General features: G+C 46.1%; 1 protein-coding gene across 6 annotated transcripts in view; it reads left to right on the plus strand.

The window, feature by feature from the left end:
- elmo3 (engulfment and cell motility 3) overlaps positions 1-24613 on the plus strand; it is a 122857-nt gene that overhangs the window by 84033 nt on the left and 14211 nt on the right. For 3 of the 6 annotated variants that reach the window (XM_059651590.1, XM_059651591.1, XM_059651589.1), the window contains 4 exons: positions 4312-4420; positions 6166-6302; positions 20827-20990; positions 23945-24057. In XM_059651590.1, coding sequence (XP_059507573.1) covers positions 4312-4420; positions 6166-6302; positions 20827-20990; positions 23945-24057 — 523 coding nt within the window. Of the gene's footprint in view, positions 1-4311; positions 4421-6165; positions 6303-8280; positions 8396-10221; positions 10511-14272; positions 14446-20826; positions 20991-23944; positions 24058-24613 lie in introns of those variants that run through there. The other 3 variants (XM_059651594.1, XM_059651592.1, XM_059651593.1) reach the window with 3 other exon arrangements.

The raw sequence follows: 24613 nt of genomic DNA on the forward strand, positions 1-24613 counted from the left end.
CCTGGCTCAGATGTGGGAACACTACCCGGTGTATGGCAGACCTCTCTATTGGCAACTCACTCAGTGCAATTCTCCACTCTCCTTTCTTGCTTGGAGCTTCCCCAAAAAGCCAGAATCCATTCCCACCTTGGTCGGTAACTGTTAGCTGTTCTCTACGCACCACGAGGGAAGCTATTGTAATTGGCTCCAATAGTCATAGACTCTTACTGTTCATGACCATCCAATGAGTTGGCAAGTATCACTGTGTGAGAGGGTGTGTGTGAGTGAGTGTGAGCCTTTGTTTGTGTGAGTGTGAGCCTCTCTGTGTGAGTGAATGTGAGCCTGTGTGTATGTGTTTATGTAAGTGTGAGCCTCTGTGTACACAAGTGTGAGCCTGTATGTGGGTATATGTGTAAGTGAGAGCCTGTCTGTGTGTGTGCCTATGAGCTTGTGTGTGTGATCCACTGTGGGTGAGAGTCTGTGTGGTTGTATATGAATGTGAGTCTGTGTGCATGTGTGCGAATGTGCATCTCGTGTGTGTGTGTGTGCGTGCACTCGTTGGTGTGAATTTATAACTATGTGTGTGCGCGCGTTGGTGTGAATTTATGACTGTGTGTGTGCACGTGTTGGTGTGAATTGACTGTGTGCGCGCGCGTTGGTGTGAATTGATGACTGTGTGCGCGCACGTTGGTGTGAATTGATGACTGTGTGCGCGCGCGTTGGTGTGAATTTATGACTGTGTGTGTTGGTGTGAATTTATGACTGTGTGTGTGTGTTGGTGTGAATTCATGACTGTGTGTGTTGGTGTGAATTGATTGTGTGTGTGTTGGTGTGAATTTATGACTTTGTGTGTGTTGGTGTGAATTTATGACTTTGTGTGTGTTGGTGTGAATTTATGACTGTGTGTGTGAGAGTTGGTGTGAATGTAGGACTGTGTCTGTTGGTGTGTATTTATGACTGTGTGTTGGTGTGAATTTATATCTGTGTGTGTGTTGGTTTGAATTTATGACTCTGTGTTGGTGTGTATTTATGACTGTGTGTGTGCTGGAGTGAATTTATGACTGTGTGTGTTGGTGTGAATTTATGACTGTGTGTGTGCTGGAGTGAATTTATGACTTTGTGTGTGTTGGTGTGAATTTATGACTGCGTGTGTGTTGGTGTGAATTTATGACTGCGTGTGTGTGTGTGTGTGTGTGTGTTGGTGTGAATTTATGACTGTGTGAGAGAGTTGGTGTGAATTTATGACTGTGTGTGTTGGTGTAAATTTAGGACTGTGTGTGTTGGTGTGTATTTATGAGTGTGTGTGTGTGTGTGTTGGTGTGAATGCATGACTGTGTGTGTGTTGGTGTCAATTTATGACTGTGTGTGTCTGTTGGTGTGAATTTATGACTCTGTGTGTGAGTTGGTGTGAATTTATGAATGTGTGTGAGAGTTGGTGTGAATTTATGACTGTGTGGGTGTGTTGGTGTGAATTTATGACTGTGTTTGTTGGTGTGAATTTATGACTTTGTGTGAGTGTGTGTGTGTTGGTGTGAATTTATGACTGTGCACGCGCACAGTGGTGTGAATTTATGACTGTGCATGTGACTTTGTGTGAATTTATGACTGTGTGTGTTGGTGTGAATTTATGACTGTGTGTGTGTGTTGGTGTGAATTTACAACTGTGTGTTGGTGTGAATTTATGACTGTGTGTGTTGGTGTGAATTTATGACTGTGTGTGTTGGTGTGAATTTATGACTGTGTGTTGGTGTGAATTTATGTCTGTGTGTGTGAGAGTTGGTGTGAGTTTAGGACTGTGTGTGTGAGAGTTGGTGTGAATTTAGGACTGTGTGTGTTGGTGTGTATTTATGACTGTGTGTTGGTGTGAATTTATGTCTGTGTGTGTGTTGGTGTGAATTTATGTCTGTGTGTGTGTTGGTGTGAATTTATGACTGTGTGTTGGTGTGTATTTATGACTGTGTGTGTGCTGGAGTGAATTTATGACTGTGTATGTGTTGGTGTGAATTTATGACTGTGTGTGTGCTGGAGTGAATTTATGACTGTGTGTGTGTTGGTGTGAATTTATGACTGTGTGTGAGAGAGTTGGTGTGAATTTATGACTGTGTGTGTTGGTGTAAATTTAGGATTGTGTGTTGGTGTGTATTTATGACTGTGTGTTGATGTGAATTTATGACTGTGTGTGAGTGTGTGTGGGTGTGTTGGTGTGAATTTGACTGTGAGAGAGTTGGTGTGAATTTATGACTGTGTGTGTGTGTTGGTGTGAATTTATGACTGTGTGTGTGTGTTGGTGTGAATTTATGACTGTGTGTGTGAGAGTTGGTGTGAATTTAGGACTGTGTGTATTGGTGTGAATTTAGGACTGTGTGTGTGTTGGTGTAAATTTATGACTGTGTGTGTTGGTGTTAATGTATGACTGTATGTGAGTGTGTGTGTTGGTGTGAATGTGTGAGTGTGTGTGTTGGTGTGAATGTGTGAGTATGTGTGTGTTGGTGTGAATGTGTGAGTGTGTGTGTGTGTGTTGGTGTGAATGTGTGAGTGTGTGTGTGTTGGTGTGAATGTGTGAGTGTGTGTGTGTTGGTGTGAATGTATGACTGTGTGTGTGTTGGTGTGAATTTATGACTGTGTGAGTGAGTGTGTGTGTGTTGGTGTGAATTTATGACTGTGTGTGGTGTGAATTTATGACTGTGTGTGCGCACGTTGGTGTGAATTTATGACTGTGTGTGTTGGTGTGAATTTATGACTGTGTGTGTTGGTGTGAATTTATGACTCTGTGTGTGTGTTGGTGTGAATTTATGACTGTGTGTGTGAGAGTTGGTGTGAATTTATGACTGTGTGTGTTGGTGTAAATTTAGGACTGTGTGTTGGTGTGTATTTATGACTGTGTGTGATGTGAATTTATGACTGTGTGTGAGTGTGTGTGGGTGTGTTGGTGTGAATTTGACTGTGAGAGAGTTGGTGTGAATTTATGACTGTGTGTGAGAGAGTTGGTGTGAATTTAGGACTGTGTGTGTTGGTGTAAATTTAGGACTGTGTGTTGGTGTGTATTTACGACTGTGTGTGTTGATGTGAATTTATGACTGTGTGTGTGTGTTGGTGTGAATGTATGACTGTGTGTGAGTGTGTGTGTTGGTATGAATTTATGACTGTGCGCGCGCACAGTGGTGTGAATTTATGACTGTGCATGTGACTTTGTGTGAATTTATGACTGTGTGTATTGGTGTAAGTTTATGACTTTGTGTGAGTGTGTGTGTGTTGGTATGAATTTATGACTGTGCACGCGCACAGTGGTGTGAATTTATGACTGCATGTGACTTTGTGTGAATTTATGACTGTGTGTGTGTGTGTGTTGGTGTGAATTTATGACTGTGTGTGTGTTGGTGTGAATTTATGACTGTGTGTGTGTTGGTGTGAATTTATGAATGTGTGTGTTGGTGTGATTTTATGACTGTGTGGGTATGTTGGTGTGAATTTATGACTGTGTGTGTTGGTGTGAATTTATGACTGTGTGTGTTGGTGTGAATTTGACTGTGAGAGAGTTGGTGTGAATTTATGACTGTGTATATGAGTGTTAGTGTGAATTTATGACTGTGTGTGTGTTGGTGTGAATTTATGACTGTGTGTGTGAGAGTTGTTGTGAAATTAGGACTGTGTGTGTGTAGGTGTAAATTTAGGACTGTGTGTGTGTTGGTGTGAATTTATGACTGTGTGTGTGAGAGGTGTGAAATTAGGACTGTGTGTGTGTAGGTGTAAATTTAGGACTGTGTGTGTGTTGGTGTAAATTCATGACTGTGTGTGTTGGTGTGAATGTATGACTGTATGTGAGTGTGTGTGTGTGTGTGTGTGTGTTAGTGTGAATGTGTGAGTGTGTGTGTGTTGGTGTGAATGTGTGAGTATGTGTGTGTTGGTGTGAGTGTGTGTGTGTGAATGTATGACTGTGTGTGTTGGTGTGAATTTATGACTGTGTGTGTTGGTGTGAATTTATGACTGTGTGTTGGTGTGAATTTATGACTGTGTGTGCGCACGTTGGTGTGAATTTATGACTGTGTGTGTGCGTGTGTGTGTGATTGTGTGTGTTGGTGTGAATTTATGTCTGTGTGTGTGTTGGTGTGAATTTATGACTGTGTGTGTGGGTGGGTGGGTGCGTGTCTGTGTCTGGGATGGGGTGAGGTGGCTGATCAATATTGGCCACAGCTGTCATGCGAATGGCTGTCCCTGGCTCAGGTCCCGGTTGGGGTCAGCAGCCTTGGAGTCTTCACCGAGTGTTATCTGGACGGGTCAGTGAGTAGGTTGGAAAGTCCTGAAACAAACACACTCTCTCTTTCTGCTCAACAGTTTGTCCTGGAGAACAGCAGCCGTGAAGACAAGCACGAGTGCCCGTTTGGCCGGGGCAGCATTCAGCTGACCATCATCCTCTGTGACATACTCAAGATCGGAGATCCACGTATGTTTACCCTAGGCCCCGCGTAACTGCTCACCTGCAGGAAAGTGGATGTGAGCAATGTCAGGTCATCCCTATCAGCCCTAATCTTATTGAATAGTGGAGCCAGTTGTGGGGCTGAACAGCCTTCTCCTGCGTATCCTTGCAATACTGGATGGCTGGTAGTGTTCAGGTCTCTACTCTCTGTTTTCTGTCAGCCAACCAATCTTCTATCCCTGACAATGTGTTGCTCATTACACCAGCAACAAGAACCTTTGATGTGGCCCCATCAGTTATTCACAGGATGTGGCCTTACAGATCTCTACCTCCTAACTAGTGTCTCTCTTTAAACTCTGAAAGTAATCCCATTGAAGCAAATTAACCAATTTAAAATAGAAACATCAAAAACAGGAACAGGAGTAGGCCATTCAGCCCTTCGAGTTTGCTCCACTATTTAATATGATCATAGCTGATCATCCAGCTCAGTCCCCTGTCCCACACTCTGCCCCCGTTAGCACTAAGAACTGTATCTAACGCCTTGAAAATATTCAATGTTTTGGCCTCAACCACTTTCAACAGCAGAGAATTCTACAGGCTCATCGCTCTCTGGGTGAAGAAATTTCTCCTCATCTCAGTCCTAAATGTCCCACCCTATAACCTTAAAATGTGAACCCTGGTTCTAGACCTCCCAGACATGGGGAACATCCTTCCTGCATTGATCCGGTCTATAAACGAACCAGATATAGTAGCACCTTAAAATCAAATTGTGAAAGGACTCTAATTAAAGTCTGGTTTGGGGAGAAAATGATGATCACCAAATTAAATCCTTAAAGGGGCTCTGAAACAAAAATGATTAAATAGCAGAGTCATTCCTGAGGTTAATGATGTACATCAGTCTGGCCATACCCACTGGTCAAACAAACTGCTGGATACTGCATCCTCTCTCTCCAGGGGCTTGCAGGGTAACAGTTGCTATATGTGATCCCAGTCCCTAATCATACAGTGCCCATTATCTTCAATGGTTACCCTCAATAATAATTAGTTAATAATTTTAAGGAATATTTCCAGGAAAGTTCAGTCTTGCATACCACAAATGGAAGCAAGAGTTAGACATAGTGTTTATTTAAGTCCAATCAAGGGAATTAATGTTTGTAGAGGAGTCTCCCTGATTAGCTTCAGGCTGTTGCTGAGGTACAGGAGTTAGACAACTGTGTCAGTCACCTGACATCCAAACCAAACACATCCTTTCAGGAGTTAAATGGCAACCACTTCACATAGGAGTCTGGTCAAAAGTGCTCCCACAAACAGCAACTGATCCCCAGTCAACTTGTGCTTATTAGAATTTTAGTATCAAGATGTGTTAAAGAATGGGGCATTTTGGAGTGAATGGATCAGCAGTAATCTTACTGAATGATGGAACATGCTGAAGAGATTAAGTAGCCTTGTCCTAGTCTCTCTGGGATCCCAGCAGACGGTGGAAACAGGCAGCCAAAGCTGGATCTGGACTCTTATTCTGGAGAGTATGGGTAAAGGTTTGAGGTGTCCCATCACCACTTGGTGACTGCCACCCTGAGCCGTTTCTATCATGAATCGATGACCAACCTTTGCTGTGTGAGCAGGACTTCAGTTTTTCAGTGGTTTATCAGCTTGTATCAACTTGCTACTTCCTTGGCCAATGGGTTAGTGTTGACCAGGGCGAAAGTGAGATGTTAAATCAAAGGAGCCTAGAGTGCCCTTCCCAAAATGTGTCTCTTTCTCCTCCTTTGCAGCTTCAGAGACAGGCCAAGACTTCTACCCCATGTTCTTCGCCCAAGACAGGGTTTTCGAGGAGCTGTTTTGTGTGTGCATCCAACTGTTGAACAAGACGTGGAAGGAGATGCGAGCCACACAGGAAGACTTTGACAAGGTGACACCTCCAAATAGGTCTCAGGCAGAAGCACACACTTGGGGATAAAGGAAACAGGGCTGTGCGGAATCACTCGATTGGAAAGTTCTTCCAAAGGTCTAGTGCAGGCACAATGGGCCAAACAGCCACCTCCTGGATTGTAGCTGTAAAGTTGAATTGGTTCATGGAGCTTAATTTCCACAACAAGCAGTGACTCAGAGGGAGCTGACTCAAACACTGGGCAATATGCAATAACTGGTCCTGCAATGATCTGAAAGCAGGGTATGGAGGTGAGTGGTCCTGCTGTAGTGTACACACTGGGAGCATTCTTTTATCAGACACTTGTTCACCACCTGAAAGACTAGCATTGACTCCCAGCACAGATGGGAGGGTTGGAGTGGCAGGAGAATGGAGAGCTGGTGTGCCGATAGGTGATGTGTGCTGGGGTCACCCTGGTCAGCATGATCACCCCTCCGCTACAAGGTTTACATTGGCTAAGAGATAGTAGGAACTGCCAATCCTGGAGAATCTGAGATAACAAGGTGCAGAGCTGGATGAACACAGCAGGTCAAGCACAATCAGAGGAGCAGGAAAGCTGAAGTTTCGGGTCTGGACCCTTCTTCAGTTTTTCTGCTCCTCTGACGCTGCTCGGCCTGCTGTGTTCATCCAGCTCTACACTTTGTTATCTCAGATTCTCCAGCATCTGCAGTTCCTGCTATCTCTGCAATCCCTACCGTTTTATTTTAATTTGTTCATGGGATGTGGGCGAGTTTGGCTGGGCCCTAACTGCTTTTGGGAAGGTGGTGGTGAGGTGTCATCTTGAACTGGTGCCATTCTTAGCATGTAGTGCCACCCACAGTGTCCGAGGGAGGGAATATCAGGACTGTCATCCAGTGATAGTGAAGGAACAGTGATATATTTCCAAGCCGGGATGGTCAGTGGTTTGGAGGGGAACTTACAGGTGGTGGTGTTCTCCTGTATCTGCTGCCCCTGTCCTTTCACATGGTCACAGGGTTGGAAGGATCCTCTGTTATTACAGTGTATCTTGTAGATGGTACACACTGCTGCTACTGAGTGTCGGTGGGGGAGGGAGTGGATGTGTGGCCAGTTGAGCGGGCTGCTTTGTCCTGGATGGTGTCTAACCTCTTGTGTGTTGTTGGACCCATCCAGGCAAGTGGGGAGTATTCCCTCACACTCCCAATTTATATTTTGTAGATGGCTGACAGGGGAGTCAGAAGGTGAGCTACTCACTGCTGAATTTCCTGCTGTTTCAGCCATAGAACGTAAATGGCTGGCTCTGTTCAGTTTCTGGTCAATGGAAAACCTCAGGATTTTGGGAATGGAGGGGTCAGTGACGATAATGCCATAAAATATGGAGGGGAGATGGTTAGATTTCTCTCTTGTTGGAGACGGGCAATGTGCGGTACAAACATTGCTTGCCACATATCAGGCCAAGCTACACAAGTGTTGGCACAAGCAGTTGAGAACAGCAATGTCCTTATTACCTGAGAGAAATTAATTCAGTGAAGACAGCCATTGGTTTGGAGACTGTATCATTAGTGTCGAGCAGACACTCACTGTATATGTCTTGTGGAGTTTGGTGGTGGTGGGGAGGAAGGGCATGTCCTAATGTTTTGTTCCTCACACTACATCACCATGGATGTGAGGGCTTTTACTTTAATGTGTTTTTGTTCAAGTGAGAGACTTTTTTGTTCAAAAGCTTTTCAGCGTGTAGACACTGGGATTTATTGACTTAAACTCCTAGTGAAAGGGTGACGTGGCTCCCTCAGTGCTAAGAGGTTTTACACAGTGTGGGCAGGCCCAGGTCTGATGGGACCGCGCCAGGCCCCATTGTATTTCGGATTTGCTTGTGTCAGCACAGCCTGCGTGTTGCGAGTCACTGCAGAAACACTAATGAGCTGCTGCCCCAGGGAGGTTTCATTTCAGTTCCAGCTAACCTGCTCCATCAGCCCACTCACTGAAGCTTTCAGTGACCGTCAATGTGAATGGTGAGTTTTGGATACAGGCCAATGAAAGACAGGGGGCCATGCACGTTCTCCTCGCCTGTCACTTCACTTGACCGTGAACAAACCAGCTTCGAAAGTGACATTAAGGTAACAGAGGGGAGAACTGCCATTATTTCTGGTTATCAGTCGCTATTCAATGTGCTTCTGTTCCTTAACAAATTCCTGGTGGCCACCCCGGGGCAGTGTTCATACCTTGTGTAGAATCTGGAGCATGGCTATGATGTCCTGCTGCAAAGGTGGAGCTGAGCCTTATATCTGGGTCTGACCCCACAAGCATGCTTCCTACAAGAGGAGAAATGACAGTGATAGCTGGTAATTAAGTCGAATAGTAATCCAGAGACCAAGGCTAAAGTCTTTAGGACATGGGTTCAATTCCCATCTTGGCAGCTGGTGGAGTTTAAACCTGATTAATATATTGATAAGATAAAGCTGGTACCTGCCATGGTGACAATTATCATCAATTTAATGAATGTCCTTTACTAAAGGAAATCTGTTCTCATTACCCTGGTCCGTGCCTGCATGAGACTCTAGCCCTGGACTCTTAACTGCCCTCAATAGCCCAGCAAGACCGTCAGTTCAAGGGCAATTAGGGTCGGACAGCAAATTCCATTTTTGTTTATTATTAAAAAAGCTGGTTCTTAGTATATCCTCAAGGAGAGGTGGATGGCTATTGGTGAGAGTGTCTCCAAACTGGTTGCTATCAGTTCCTGTCTGAGCATTCCTTCACCGGTCAACAATAATTGGCTTCAATACTTTGAGCATTTTTCCCAACTGAATACGATGTAGTCTCCAATGTTGAGACCAAGGGCGTGATGGGTTTTTGATGGCTTGCCATAAAGAGCTGAGGACAGGGAGACAGCTTTGCGTTCCTACTGCAACTTTCTTGGACACAGAGCTCGTGAAGTTTTGCTTTTCACGTGGAGGATTTTTAACAGTTGATGCACGGCAGGGTCCCAATGTGACAATCGCTCGATCTGCTTTTGAGTCCTGGCAGTTGAGGGGAAAATGTTTAGGATGCCGCGGAGAACTGGCCTTTTCCTCATCGTAGTAGTGCCGGGGAGATCTTTAAAACCCATCTGAGGTTGGGGGCGGGGTGGGGGGGGGGTGGTGTGGTGTGCAGGCAGGACCTTAATTTTAAGCCCCAACTGGATGAGGGTGTCTTTGACAGTGCGGCCTTCCGAAAGGCCTGAGCTAGAATGCCTCAGGACGCTGGAGTTGAACCCGTGACCTTTGAACTTAGGTGAGACTGCTGCCAGCTGCTTCACCATTAATCCCTATGGTGACCCAGGCTAGAGATTCTGAGAGCATTGGCGTGGGTGGACAGTAGGAGGTCATGTTTGATCCTGCTCCCCACTCCATACTCAGCATTTACCGTGCGACACCGTGAGGGGGGAGCTTTAGCCTACGGACCCTCTTTCGTTGGTGCCAACACATTCAGGCCGGCAGGGAGATTACCCTGGCTTCGTATCTTTCACATGGCAGCTTAAAGGTGTCTGCTGCATGATGGGTTAATGTCAATGTCTATCAAGGTCACGACCAGGAATCAGTAGCTGCTGCAGCTGGCGCAACTTTTGTTATTCAGAGCTAAAGGGGTAGCACAGGAAAGGATTTACAAACTTGGCTATTGGCCAGCAGGCCCCCTGACTGGGCCAGGTTGGGTTGCTGCCAGACCTGAGTCGACCAGAGCAGGTACAGTGAGTCAGCGAAAGCTGCTCTTGTCAGCTGGCCTCACCACCACCGCCCCCCAGCCCCCCCCCCCCCCCCCCCCCCCGCCTTCCGAGCTGCCACTCTAAATACAGCCTGCAGCTCAGCAATCTAGTGAATTCTGTCAGTGAGTGCAGTGGGCAGCACAGAGCGAGTGTACGTGTTAGCATTGGAGCAGAGCGAGTCAGTTTGGGAGAGCTCAATACAGATACACTCGAGGGAGAGAATCAGTGTCAGGGGACGGAGGAGGGTCGGGGAGGGAGTGAGCAAGGAACAGGCTCAGGGTGTGAGCTGCATACTTAAAGAGAGGAATTCTTGCTTCCTCTACTCTGAGAGTCAGGTTTATATGTTGTTTCAATGAACTGCCCCTTTCTGAATCGGGCGAGCTCTCAGTGTTTTGGTGGAACTTGAAGGAACAGTTGGTGGAGTATTTTCCTTCCATGGATGGTCTGTAGGCGATTCTGAAGATGATGCTGGGACTGAATGAGCTTCTCTGAGGTAGGACACTATTTGCTGTTGCCTTCTTTTTGAATTGAGCAGGAAGAATATGAAAAGGCTGCAGGTTTATTGATGTTCGCTGGGTCAAAAGCTGATGCTCCCTGTTTTATCCCAGGTAGTTTATCGAGTCCTCTGCATTGCACATCTCAGTTCTCAGACCCAGTATAGACAGGGTGTGTTTCTAGGATCATGCTGTTCCTTCATGGTCCACAGGAGCTATCCCCTGTCAATAAGTTAAAATCTAACCAGGCCTCCCCATCTCGATCAAATCACCCAGATAGCTCACAATGTGGGGCTCCTAATAATTTTGTCTTCTGCTGGTTATATATCGAAACATAAAGAAGAGGATTTTAAAACAATGAACAGCCTTGAAATCTTGGTTTCTATAACAACAGTGGCTTGGGAGTTGTATACAGCAGAGCTATTTGACTCTGAGAGTCACTATAATATTGTTCACGTGTTAGACTCTGCACGTCCTTGATCAGATCAAGATCCTGTGTCACCCATCAGGGCCTGCGCTCGCTGATGACAATGTGAAAAAACGCACTGAACCTGCAGTTTCTCCAAAAAATCTTTCACAGGATGGGGCTTTGCTGGCTGGTCCCCAGTGTTTATTATCTTTAATTGTGGGAGGCAATGTCTAGTGGTTGTATTATTGGACTAATCACCCAGAGAACCAGATAAATCGTTTGGGAACATGGGCTCAAATATTACAAAGTAAGAATCACATTTCATGTTTGAATGGACCCATCTCATTCACTAATGTCCTGTAGGGAAGGAAATCTGCCATCCTTACCTGGTCCACAGGGATAGATAATAAATGCTGGCCCAGCCAGTGACGCCCACACCCGAAAAACACATTAACAACAAAACTGCCCTTGAGAAGTTGGTGGTGAGCTGCGTTCTTGAACCGCTGCAGTCTATAAACTGTGGGCTGACCCAGCAACAATGAAGGGCATGTTTCCAAGTCAGGATGGTGAGTGTCTGGGAAGGGAGCTTGAGAGTGGTGGCATTCCCACGTATCTGATGCCCTTCTGGTAGTAGTGGTCATGGGCTTAGAAGGTGCTGCCAGAGAAGGTTTAGTGAGTCACTGCAGTGCATCTTGTAGATGGTACATACTGCTGCTACTGAGTGTTGGTGGTTCAAGGTGTGAATATCCACAGCGTTGGATGGCATGGCAGACATGTGGGCTGCTTTGTCCTGGATGGTGTCAAGTTTCTTGAGTGTTGTTGGAGCTGTGTTTACATCTAGGCAAGTGGGGAACATTCCATCACACTCGTGACTTGTGCCTTGTAGATGGCGAACAAGCTTTGGGGAGTCTGGAGATGAGTTACCCTTGTAGGTGGTGGATAGGCTTTGGGGAAATCAGAAGGTGAGTTACTGTTGTCGATGGTGGATAGACCCTGATGGCATTTATCCTGCAGTGCCTGCCCCTGAGTCAGAAGGACATTCGGACATCACCTGGCAGTTGCTGCTCAGTATGATAGTGTCTGATTCCAAACTACAATGCTCAAGACAGCTGGCAAACAGCTTCACCAGAAAGCTAACAAAACAGAGCGTGTCCTTACAAACGGCTGGTTGTCAGGATTGCACTTTCGCGATGCTGAGCTGTTACTGGGTGGAGACCGGACGTTGTGGAACGTAGGAACAAGTAGAAGCCTCTCCGGTCTGCCCTGTTGCTCAGTTAGATCAGGACGATCTGTAACCTAACCCATCAACTGACTGCCCTTGGCCTGTGCCGTGTCATACTTGTGTATAACAGACATCCATCGATCTCAAATTTAAAATTTACAGCTGATCTCTCATCAGTCCCCATTTGAGAAAAGCCAGTTCCCTCCATTAATCCAGGTGTTTCCTAGTTTCACTCCTGAAAGGTCTTAAACTATCTGATGAAGGGTCTAGGCCCGAAACGTCAGCTTTTGTGCTCCTGAGATGCTGCTGGGCCTGCTGTGTTCATCCAGCCTCACATTTCGAGGTCTTAAACTATGCTGCCTAGTCCCAAACAAGCAAAAATACTTCTTGTCTACCTTTCCCTGTCCTGCTTTCAAATGTTCTGCAACCTTCAATCAAGTCAGGCTTAACCTTACAAATTTCAGGGAATGCTACCGTGCTTTGTGAAGTCTCTCCTTGGGATTTAACCCTGGGAGATCGCATGTTATTCTGGTGAATCGACTCTGCACCCCCTCCAAGTCCAATACATCTTGCCGTAGGTATGGTGCCAGAACTGTTCACAGTAACTCCAGTGACAGCTATCTGTCCAGGGCCTTTGTAAACTGAAGTCACCCTTTTGTTATCTACTCCCCTGCACAGAAAGGTCAGCGTTGCATTAGCTTTTTTGGTTACTTGATCATGGATGGTCAAAGACTAATATACATGGGCATCCGACTGATTCCAGCTTTTCACCATCTGCTCCCGTAACTTTCTTTTTTTTTGATGCCCTTTTTCCTGGAAAGGAATCCATTTGCCACAGTTTTACCAATTCTCGTCCTCTATCAATAACTCTGCAATTTTAGCTCTTACGGCTAGGCTTCCCGCCAAATAGTCCACCTCGATTGTATTTCCAATCCATGATATCAGTTGCAGACCCAGTCGGCAAGTTTAAAAACCTTTACCAAACTTCTTGTTTTGTTGCATTTGTCAGGGTTAGTGCAGGGGGAATGGACAGGTGAAAAGGAAGCAGCGGGTCTCCTTAGCTGAAGGGTCACTGGCGAGAAAGCAGAGTTTTAAAGTGAAGGGTAGGAGGTTTAGAGGGAAGTTGAGGAACCGTGGGGGTTTGAAATGTACTACCTGGGTGGGGTGTGGAGGCATTCAAGCTCACAACCTTTACAAAACACTTGGATGATCACTTGAAAGTGTCAAAACATTCAAGGCTGTAGCCTAAGTGCTGGTTGAGTAGATAAATCATAGAATCCCTACAGTGCAGAAAGAGGCCTTTCGGCCCCGCAAGTCTGCCTTCTGAAGAGCATCCAGACACAATGGACCAAAGGACCTCTTCCATGGAGTGTATCTCAATAGGCAAGTTTGGGTTTTTCTTTGTTAAGGATTGAAAACCCTCTTGTTTCACACATGAAAAGGAGTGATTGCAAAAAGAGAGCATAAGAACCAGGTCCCACCAGATCCTAACTCCTGGCTCAGCCTGGAGACCATACCCAAAGCAGCACTTGTGAAGTGAAGAACAGAACAGTTTGGGCCATGTGTGAATCTCAGTGTCAGGCTAACTTCCAAGCTCATGTCTTGCCTTCACCCTCTGACATTGACCTTCGAGTCCACACAGACCCCTCCGAGGAGTAACCTACCCAGACCCCTCCACCACCACTCTAACCCTGTAAACCCGCACTCCACCTAGCTTACACGTCCCCAGACAGTATGGGCCAATTTAGCATGGCTTATCCACCCTAACCTGCACATCTTCGGGCTCTGGGAGGAAACCCACGCAGACATGAGGAGAAACCAAGAAATGGTGAGAATTTTCAGTCTCTGGAATGGACTCATGGTCAGAGAGTAGAAAAGAAAGATACACTGGTACAGCTTCAGGTCTTGTTTTCAATGACTCCTTACTGGCATTGTTGAAAAGCTGAGGGCAGGCAACGAAAGCACAAAACGAATAAATAGCGCAGATGCTGCTGAATGTGAAAGCCTGATGATTAAGGGTTAGCTGTGGGGCTTAGTGAGGCTGAGCTGCAATAAATGTTTAACAACATGATGACATTGATTTGGAATGCAGTCCACTCAGCACTAATATTAATTGGGTGTTTTGTGCAGGAATTAACACTGTGGCAAAATAAAATTCTGGCCACTGGTTCAACAGAACTAATATCCTGCAGTAAATGATTGGCTAGAGAGAGGAAGAGGAGAACAGTTACTGGGAGGGAATCTCTTCAGTGTCACCTCAGACAACATCAGAAGCCACCTCCGACCATGAGATGATATCCTTTGTAAGTATATCAGGTAACATGAAAGGAAAGGCTAGAGGTGCTTTTCTCCTGAAAAGACTGAGAGGTGATCTGACAGAGGTTTTTAAACTTGTAAAGGGGTTCCATTAAACCATAGAAGTAGGCCATTCAGTCCATTCAAAGAGATTACAGCTGATCTGATAACTCTGAACTCCACTTTCCTGCATGGATAGGGTGATTAGTCTTTTACTGGGGTGGGGGTGTCCCAAACTAGAGGGCATAGGTTTAAGGTGAGATGGGATTGATTTTAAGGGGCAGCTTTTTCACACACAGGGTGGGGCGTGCATGGAATGAGCTGCCAGAGGAAGTGGTAGAGGCTGGTACGATGACAACATTTAAAAGGCATTTGCCTGGGTACATGAGTAGAATCGGGTTAGAGGGATATGGATTAAATGCTGGCAAGTAGGACAAGGTTAATTTAGGATATCTGGTAGCCACGGATGATTTGGATCGAAGGTTCTGTTTCCACACTATACAATCCTATGACTCCATGAGTTAGATCCCACAGAGTATAGTTGGGATAGTGAGCAGATATGCTTATGGAATCGGCCGTGATACACTCTGCTCTGTTGTTATTGCAGGCAAACACGGCAACAAATGTACACGCATGATCTGGCATATGTCATGTGGGTTTACTTCATGCATGATACAGAGATGTCAGTTTGCGTCCCATCATGACACTTTGAAATTGAGTTCAATTAATTAATTAATCTAGAGTGAATAGCTAGTCACACCGCGACCATGAAGATTTCAGATTTCTGTAAAATCCCGTCAGGTTCGCTAATGTTCTAACGTCCTTTAGGGAAGGAAATCTGCCATCTTGACCTGGTGTAGCCTATGTGTGACTCCAGATATCCAGCCCAGTGGTTGACTCTCAAATCCCCCTTAAAATGGCTCAGCAAACAAAAGAGTTGCATCCCATCACTACATGGGACGTGAGCAAAACCAGACAGAGTGCCTGGCAACAATCGAGTAGTAGTCCCTGCCCAATTCACCGTGCATTAGCCACATCACTCAAATCAGGGTTGGGGGAGGGTGGTATTGTGCCATACTTGGGAAAGCTCATCCACGAGCTCTCTAGGCAAAGTTGTACTCACTAATTCATTCCTTTCAGACAATGTCCCAAAATCCATCATCATCACCAGCTTTGTCCCACTGGCAGCACCATGGCATACACTAGGCAGTATGTTGCCCTGTGGGTCCTCAATATTGACTCCAGACTCCATGAGGCACATGTCAAATGTGGGCCGAGGAAACCGGCTGCTTCTTATTCCTTTGGCTGATGAATCAGTACTTCTCCACATTGAATACCACTTGGAGGAAGCACTGAGGATGGCAAAGGCATAGAATGTACTCTGGATGGGGGATTTCAGTGTCCATCAATGACAGTAGCTTAGTAGCACCCCTACTGTCCAAGCTGGCCAAGTCCTCAAGGTCGGCTAATTGAAAGTGAGGGAACAAACAAGAGGAACAAATCTACTTGACCTTGTCATCACCAATCTCCCTGCTGTGGAGACGTCTATTCATAAGAATATTTGTAGGAGTGATCACTCAGCAGCCTTTGAAGATGAGATTTCATCCCCAGACACTCTGTCATGACACTTTGAACTTGTGTGGCATCATCACCTTGAAAAATGGGATAGATTCAAACCTGATCCAGCAACTCAAACTGTGAGGTCTACAGCAGCACCCAGAATAGTAATCAAACGCAATCTCAAGCCTCGTGGCCCAGCATTTGCCCGACACTCTACCATTCCCTCAAGGCATGAGATCAAATTCTGGTTCAAAGCAGAGAGGGGGAGGGTATGCCAGGAGCAGCACCATGTGTACCTAAAGATGTATCCTCCTGGTGAAACCACAATACGAGTGATCATCAATGCAACATGCAGTAGAGCTATGTGATCCCACAGGCAATGGTTCAGACCGTGACTCTGGGCCTGAAGTCCTGCGAACGATCAGTTTGAAGCATTTGCACCTTCAGCCAGAGGTACTAAGCCAATAATCAGTCTCCCCCTTGTTGTTTTGTGTGCGCGGTTTACTTTCTTACTTACTTGGGACGTGTTTTACACCAATAATGAGACATCCTTTACCATGAGGCATGGTTTATTGTCATTGAAACACAACAGGCTTCTGTGAAATAAGAGATAACAAGGTGTAGAGCTGGAGGCACACGGCAAGCAAAGCAGCATCAGAGGAGCGGGAAGGCTGACATTTCAGGTCTGAACCCTTCTTCAGAAATGCGGGAGGGGCAGAGGATTCTGAAATAAATAGGGACAAAGGGGGAGACAGATAGAAGATGGATAGAGGAGCATGGAAGTGGAGAGGAGGCAGACAGGTCAAAAAGGCGGGGATGGAGCCAGTAAAGGTGAGTGAAGGTGGGGAGTTATGGTGGGGATAGATTAATCCAGGGGAGTCAGAAGGCTCAAGTAAGCGGGATGAGGCTGATAGGTAGGAGGTGGGGTGGGGTGAGAGGTGGGAGGAGGGGATAGGTGGGAGAAAGGACAGACAGGTTAGGGAGGCGGGGACGAGCTGGGCTGGTTTTGGGAGGCAGTCGGGGGAGGGGAGATTTTGAAGCTTGTGAAGTCCACATTGATACCATTGGGCTGCAGGATTCCCAAGTGGAATATGAGTTGCTGTTCCTGCAACCTTCGGATGGTATCGCTGTAGCACTGTTGGTGGCCCAGGATGGACATGTTGTCCATGGACTGGGAGGGGGAGTTGAAATGGTTCATGACTGGGAGGTGCATTTGTTTGTCACAAAGAAAGTGTAGGTGTTCCACAAAGTGGTCTCCAAGCCTCCGCATGGACTCCCTGATATAGTGGAGGCCACATGCAGTATACCACATTAGCAGATGTGCAGGTGAACATCTGTTTGATGTAGAAAGTCTTCTTGGGGCCTGGGATGGGGGTGGGGGGGGAGGTGTAGGGGCAGGCGTAGCACTTGCTTCGGTAGCAGGGAAACGTCCCACGGGTGGTGGGGCTGGAGGGGAGTGCGGAGCAGACCAAGGAGTCACGGAGAGAGTGGTCCCTCTGGAAAGCTGATAAGGGTGGGGAGGGAAAGATGTCTTTGGTGGTGGGGTCGGATTGCAGATGGCGGAAGTGTCAGAGGATGATGCATTAGATCTGGTGCGGTGGTATATGAGGACAAGGGGGATTCTGTTTTGTTTGTTATTGTGGGGATGGGGTGTGAGGGATGAGTTGTGGGAAATGCGAGAGACATGGTTGAGGGCATTTTTGACCACTATGGAAGGGAAGTTGCGGTTCTCGAAAAACGAGGACATCTGAGATCTACGGGAGTGGAATGCCTCATCCTGGGAGCAGATGCGGCGGAGGCGAAGGAATTGGGAACAGGGGATGGCATTTTTGCAGGAAGGTGGTAGGAGGAGGTGTATTCTAGGTAGCTGTGGGAGTCGGTGGGCTTGAAATGGATATCGGTTTCCTGGTGGTTGCAGAGATGGAGACAGAGAGGTTCAGGAAGGAGATAGAGGTATCAGAGATGGTCCAGGTGAACTTGAGGTTGGGGTGGAAGGTGTTAGTGAAGTGGCTGAACTGTTCAAGCTCCTCGTGGGAGCACGACGCGGCGCCGAAACAGTCATCGATGTAACAGAGGAAGAGGTGGGGTTAGAGCCAGTGTAGCTTCGGGATAAGGGATTGTTCCAAGTAACCTACAAAGAGGCAGGCATAGCTTGAGCCCATGTGGGTACCCATGGCCACCTCCTTTGTCTGTAGGACGTGAAAGGAATTGAAGGAGAAAGGTTTCTGTGAAACCTGTCTTTCCCTCTGTTTTCCTGAGTTACCTGACGGTGGTTAAATGACTGTGTTCTCACACTGGTTTACAATCTGCTTTGGAAGCACAAGATGGTAAAGAAGTTTCTACTGCCCCAGTTACAGCTGGCTGCGCTGAGGTTGAGGCTGTTCCTCTCACTCTCGTGGCTCCTGCTTCTTGTGCTGAAATGGTATCTGGAGTGTCAGCCCCTCTGATTTGAAGAAGGGTCTAGGCCCGAAACATCAGCTTTCCTGCTCCCCTGATGCTGCTTGGCCTGCTGTGTTCATCCAGCTCTACTCCTTGTTAACCCTCTGATTTGAGCAACCTCTTTAAATACAGCTCTCCAGGTCATTCCCAAGTACAGTGGCTTGCTATTGTTGACTATGTCAGCTTGGTAGCTGATTATGTAGTTACAACAGTTTGATGCAGCAAAGTAGTTAAGATAATTCAGTGACTCCTTGTAAATGAGTTTCTGTCCCAGGAAGGGTGTTACAAAAGGCAGTATTGAATATTGTAATTTCCCTATTGATTAAGCCAACCCCAGGAGCCGAGCAGTCTCAACACAATTCCACTGAAATTCTGATCTATTGTTCCACCCGAAACCTTGCATCATTGTCTCATCGATAATAAAATGTGAGGCTGGATAAGCACAGCAGGCCAAGCAGCATCTCAGGAGCACAAAAGCTGACGTTTCGGGCCTAGACCGAGCCTCACATCATATTAACTTCGAATGGTTCCTTCTTTGTTGTTGGGCCATCATCCTGGAGAATTGTTGGGCGTACCTACATCAGGCAGACTGCAGCAGTTTAAGAATAGGAATACTTACATCAGGGACACTCTCATCGTGACTTGCTCCAAAGCAAAACAGCCATGAAATGCCCATAGCAGTGAAAGTGACCTTGATGTTGTCAGATTGGCATATGTATGACTCCAGTCCCCAAACTATATTGCTACCATTTAACTGTCCATGGCATCCCCTGGAAAATCATTCAGTTGTACCAAACTGTTATAGTGGTTTGAGTAGGTGTTCCAGCATCTTTTCTAGGCTGACTATGCTGATCCTTACAGTTTAAAACTCTGTTTTTGCTGATTTGGTTAAGTACACATGGAGGACTTCATTGAATAGTATCGTGGCATCCTTAGCATCAACTATTGGGGCAGTTAGCTGCAGGTGTATAATGGTTAAGCACTGCCTTTGCCACTGCACAGTGCTGTATAACCCAAGTGGATGCCTTCTATTGGTGTAATTGTGGCTAAGTGGATGAGTGGCCTGAATATTAGGAGCAGCTAGTGAACAATTAATGTTAGTGCCAAGAGGGGAAGATGTTTACCATTGAAAGACTCAATTAGCTGTTGGTGGTGACTAACTTGATTGAATTTTTCAAGGAGATGATAAAGGATGAGATGAGGGTAGAGCAATGGATATTGTCTATATGGATGTTAGTAAGCCTTTCGACAAGGATCCTCATGTAGATTCATCCTGAAGATTAAGCTGAATGGACTCCATGGTGACTTGGCCACTTGGTTTCAGAATTGGCTTGCCGCAGAATATGGAGTATAGCAGTGGAAGTGTCTTTTTCAGGCTGGAGGTCCAAGAATAGAGATGTTCTGCGGGGATCTATACTGGGACCTCGCTGCTGTTTGTGATATATATAAATGACTTAGATGAAAATGTAGTTGGGTGGGTTAGTAAGTTTGCAGATGATACAAAGAACAGTGGAAGTGTGAATAGTGTAGAAGGTTGTCAAAGGATACAGCAGGATATAGATCAGTTGCAGATGTGGGCGGAGAAGTGGTAGATGGAGTTTAATCTGGGTAAATGTGAGGTGCTGCACTTTGGGAGATCAAATGTTAAGGAAAAGTGTACAGTTAATGGCAGGACGCTGAACTGCACTGATGTACAGAGGGATCTTGGGGTTCATGTCCATAGCTCCCTGAAAGTGGCCACACAAGTGGAGAGGGTGATAAAGAAGGCATATGACATGCTTGCCTTTATTGGTTGGGGAATTGAGTACAAGAGTCAGGATGTCATGTTACATCTTTTTAAGACTTTAGAGTACTGCGTTCAGCTCTGGTCACCACATCACAGTAAGGCTGTGAAGGCTTTAGAGAGGGTGCAGGAGAGGTTTACCAGGATGCTGCCTGCATTAGACAGTATCAGCTATTTTGAGAGGCTAGAAAAACTCAGGTTGTTTTCTCTGAAGCAGTGGAGGCTGAAGGGAGACTTGACAGAAATCTATAAAATCATGAGTTGCATAGATAGGGTTGATGGTCAGAATCTTTTTCCCAGAGTTGAAATGTCTAATATCAAGGGGCATGCATTGGAGGTGAGAGGGGGAGAGTTCAGAGGAGACGTGAGGGGCAAGTTTTTTACACAGAGAGTGGAAGTAGTATGGAACGTGCTGCGAGGGGTAGTGGTGGAGGCAGATACGACAGGGGCAGTTAAGGGACTTTTAGATAAGCACATGGATATGATAGGAATGGAGGCATATGGACCAAGGGCAGGCAGAAAGGATTAGTTTGGCGTCATGTTCAGCACAGCATCGTAAGCCAAGCTCCCATTCCACAGTTCTATGCTCTTGTGCTTTCTGTTCCAGGTTATGCAGGTGGTACGGGAACAGATCACACGGACGTTGGCCTCCAAGCCCACCTCTCTCGACCTCTTCCGCAACAAGGTGAATGCTATGAACTACAGTGAGATTCTCAAACTCCGGCAGACAGAGAGGATGCACCAGGAGGAGACCCTGGCACCACCAGTCCTGTAAGGCCCTTGGTGTAGTTGTTGGATGTAAGGCGAAGCGGGGTTTGTAACAGGAAATGTGAACACTCGGATTGGCCTCCCTCTATCACAAATGTGCCAGGGCGAAGTGAGTGCTTTTGTTAACGCCCTTGTCACTTCCTGGCCTTTTACCTCAGTTACCACTGGGATACGGGCAATTGTTGAGAGGGTGGCATTTTGGACAGAGCTTTTCAAACTGATAAACTTGGCATTGAAAAGTCGAACACAATTCTTCCCAGTCACGTTAAGAACAGGAGGAATCCGGCCAGCTCCCTGAGCCTGAATCACCTTCATTCTGCCCAGGATTGCAGTGTAACATTTGAAACCCATTTTACTTCCTTCTTGCATCGATCATACCGTCCATATTCCATTTTCACTCCATTGCGACCTTATAGCAACAACATATTTGACCTTTGTCCTCCTGATTTTGAGTCTACTTTCCTCATGAGCCATAATGACGGACAAAGAGTTGACAATATCAGTTGGCAATTTGTTACACAACTGTAGAGTGACAAAGATCAAAGCTTCAGCTTCTCTGTTAAATCCCTCAGTATTTAATTCTTTTCACATTATACCATGCTGTGCGAGTAAGCCACAGAGAGGGTAACTCACAGGCTTGCAGTGATCAGTGGCTGGAAGTATTCGCATGTATGTGTATGATTTAAAAAACTGTTTGTGTTCAGCTCTCACTTCATGAATGGCATGTCAAAATGTAGGACCATTCAAACAAGCTGAACCCATCAGCACTCCAAACGATAACTGTTAGTGGGATTGGATTTGGTCCATTGGGGTTCTTTTCAATGGGAGTGAATGGAAAATGACTGGTATACACTGAATGCAGATGAAAATGTTTGATCTCTTGGTATTTGTTGCAATGATCTAAGGACGAGTGTTTCGTCTCTTGGAATTCTTTACAATGGGACTAAACAGGAAGGGGTTTAGTCCATTGGAAGTATTCTCAATGGGAGTGAATGGAGAATGCTTTCTTCCCAGAGTTTCTGCAACAATTTCTGTTTTTGTTTCAGATCTCCAGCATCCACAGTTCTTTGCTTAATTGTTTTTGAATAGGGAAGGGTTTCGTACATTGGGAGCATTTACAGTGGGAGTGAATGGGGAAGGGTTTGGCACAGTGGGAGTGAATGGGGAAGGGTTTGGCACATTGGGATCGTTTACAGTGGGAGTGAATGGGGAAATGTACAATAGGATGGGGGTTAGCAAATTAGGAACAGGAACAGTGGGAGTGAAGGGGAAGGCGTTTAGGGAGGAGACATCAATGTATGATGAAGCAGGGCTTAGAAAACAAATTTCTCTCCATCTCAGACAGCGGAGCAGTCTCCAGATCTCAGGTGAACCCTCTGGAGGTGGAATCTGACACTGAGGGAAGGCTAAATAAAATCTCTTCATGTTTCCTTTCATATGGATCCAGCATTTCAATTGCTTGCAGCCTGGCATTTATTAGCACAGGTGAAAGCATGTCATGAGCCTGAGAGTTATGGTAGTTTGCTGCGACTAGTTAATTAGCTAAGGATCTTAAGCGGTTTCTTCTTTGACTGAACACTTGAGGCATAGTTTGCGAGACCAGAGTTCCGGTGTGAAGGGAACAGGTGATGTGCCACAGCTACAGCATGTGGGAGTACCTGGATGCATCAAAAATCTGTCAGTTATCCCTGTGGTTCGGGTCGGTGATTGAAGAGCTTCAGTTTACGAGCCTGCGGCTAAGCAGCAAAGGTATCCAGGAGCAAGGAACATACCTGGATACTTGTTCCAAAGGCAGTCTCAACTATTTTAGTTTACCGTGGTCTGACTAGGTCAGTAATCAGGGACAGAAGGGTACAATTGAGAGTTAAGCAGATATGATTGAGAAGACAGAGCTTCATCCCTTATGGTTGTCTAACAGGTTTGAGATTCTTGTAGCTTGAATGGGCAACAGCCAACCCTTTTTCGTGGATGAGAAGCCCTTCTTAAATTCTGACCCTCCCCCGCCTCCCTTTCACAAACAGATAGCTGCACGAAGATAAGGCATAGATATTATGGATGGAAAAAGAAAGAAAATTCAGAGAAACACTTCTCATTTAGAAAGGAAGGGATCCAGAGACTGGAGAACTTCAGGCCCTTTAACCTAACATCAGTCCTAAGGAAAAATGTTATAATCTATAATATAGGATGTGATCCAGGACACTTAGGAAATAATAGAAGAATAGGACAAAGTCAATAACAGACAAAGGAAAATGGCAAACCTGTTTTTAAGGATATAAGGGGAAGATTAGATAAGGGAGAACAAGGGAACGAGGTCTAAACGTAGGAGACTTGTACACGAAATTAGATCATGTGGGATTGGGAAAATCTACTTGCAAGACTTGAGAACTGGTGAACGGAACAGGGATGGGAAGAACCCCCTGTTTATCGCAGCAGTAGAGGAGTTGCAACACATTGAATGCAAGGGATAGGAGTAGCAGTTGGCCAGTCAGCCCTCAAGCCCACTCAATCATTCAATGAGCTCATGGCGGATCTTTCACATCAACATCATTTTCCTGCACTTTCCCATATCCTGAATCAAGTTTTCAACTTCGATCTCCATTTTTGAATATACTCAATGGCTGGCCCTCTCTGGTGCTGAAAATTCCAAAGAATTAGTCACCCTCTGGATGAGGTTCTTCCTCACCTCAATGCTAACTGGCCTGTCCTGTATTCTCAGACTGTGTCCCCGGTACTAGACCCTGTGGGTAGAAAGAAACTTTCTACACCTGTCCTGTCAGTCCACCTAACAATGTTCTACATTTGAATGAGATCACCTCTCAATCTTCTAAATTTTAAACTGCACCTCGCTGAAGAAAAATATTAAAGCAACATTAAAAAGCATTGGGCTTTCTGCCTGGCTGTAGGTGTTTACTTATGTGACCTTGTACATCTGACCACCTCTCTCTTCTGGCACCCAGGGAGTTAAGGGAGAGACTGAAACCAGAGCTGATGGAACTGATTAAACAGCAGCGTCTCAACCGTTTGTGTGACGGTACGCTTTTCCGTAAAATCAGCAGCCGGCGACGCCAAGGTAAATCCTCCTAGTACTAACGGTTCAGTCGTGGTGTCTGGTTCATTCTTCAGCCATTTATCGCTCTTCGTCTTGTGTAGGAGCTGCTGCTGGCTCTGACGTTAGCTCTGGCTTCACAGTGCTAGTCCCAGTGCTAGTCCCGTTGCAGCCCAGGGCCCGCTACCGGCCAGGCGTCAGTTACAGGCCATGTCTCAAATACAGACCAGGCCCTGTTACAGGCTAGGCCTCAGTTACAGGTCAGCCCCGCAATTACAGCTCAGACCCCATTACAGGTCCAACGCAGTTCATCTGTCACCTGCAGAAGACCCTGGCAACCAGGCGGAAGGGGGAGTTTTTGGTGCCTTGTTTTATCCTGTACTGGGATGAGGTCAGTGTGGCTGCTGTTGGGAATAGCAGAAATTGGTCACAGTGCCTGAATGGTTGGGTCGATGACTGGTTGAGCTGTAGGCCTTTCATCCCGAGCTTTCCCCTGTTTGCAGTTCCACAGATGTTGGGAAATGAAGATCTCTCTCTCTCTCTGAGCTGGAGAGATTCCCACTGTCAAGGACAGCCCAGT

This window comes from Stegostoma tigrinum, chromosome 16 (assembly GCF_030684315.1).
Source record: "Stegostoma tigrinum isolate sSteTig4 chromosome 16, sSteTig4.hap1, whole genome shotgun sequence".
Classification (NCBI taxonomy): Eukaryota; Metazoa; Chordata; class Chondrichthyes; order Orectolobiformes; family Stegostomatidae; genus Stegostoma; species Stegostoma tigrinum.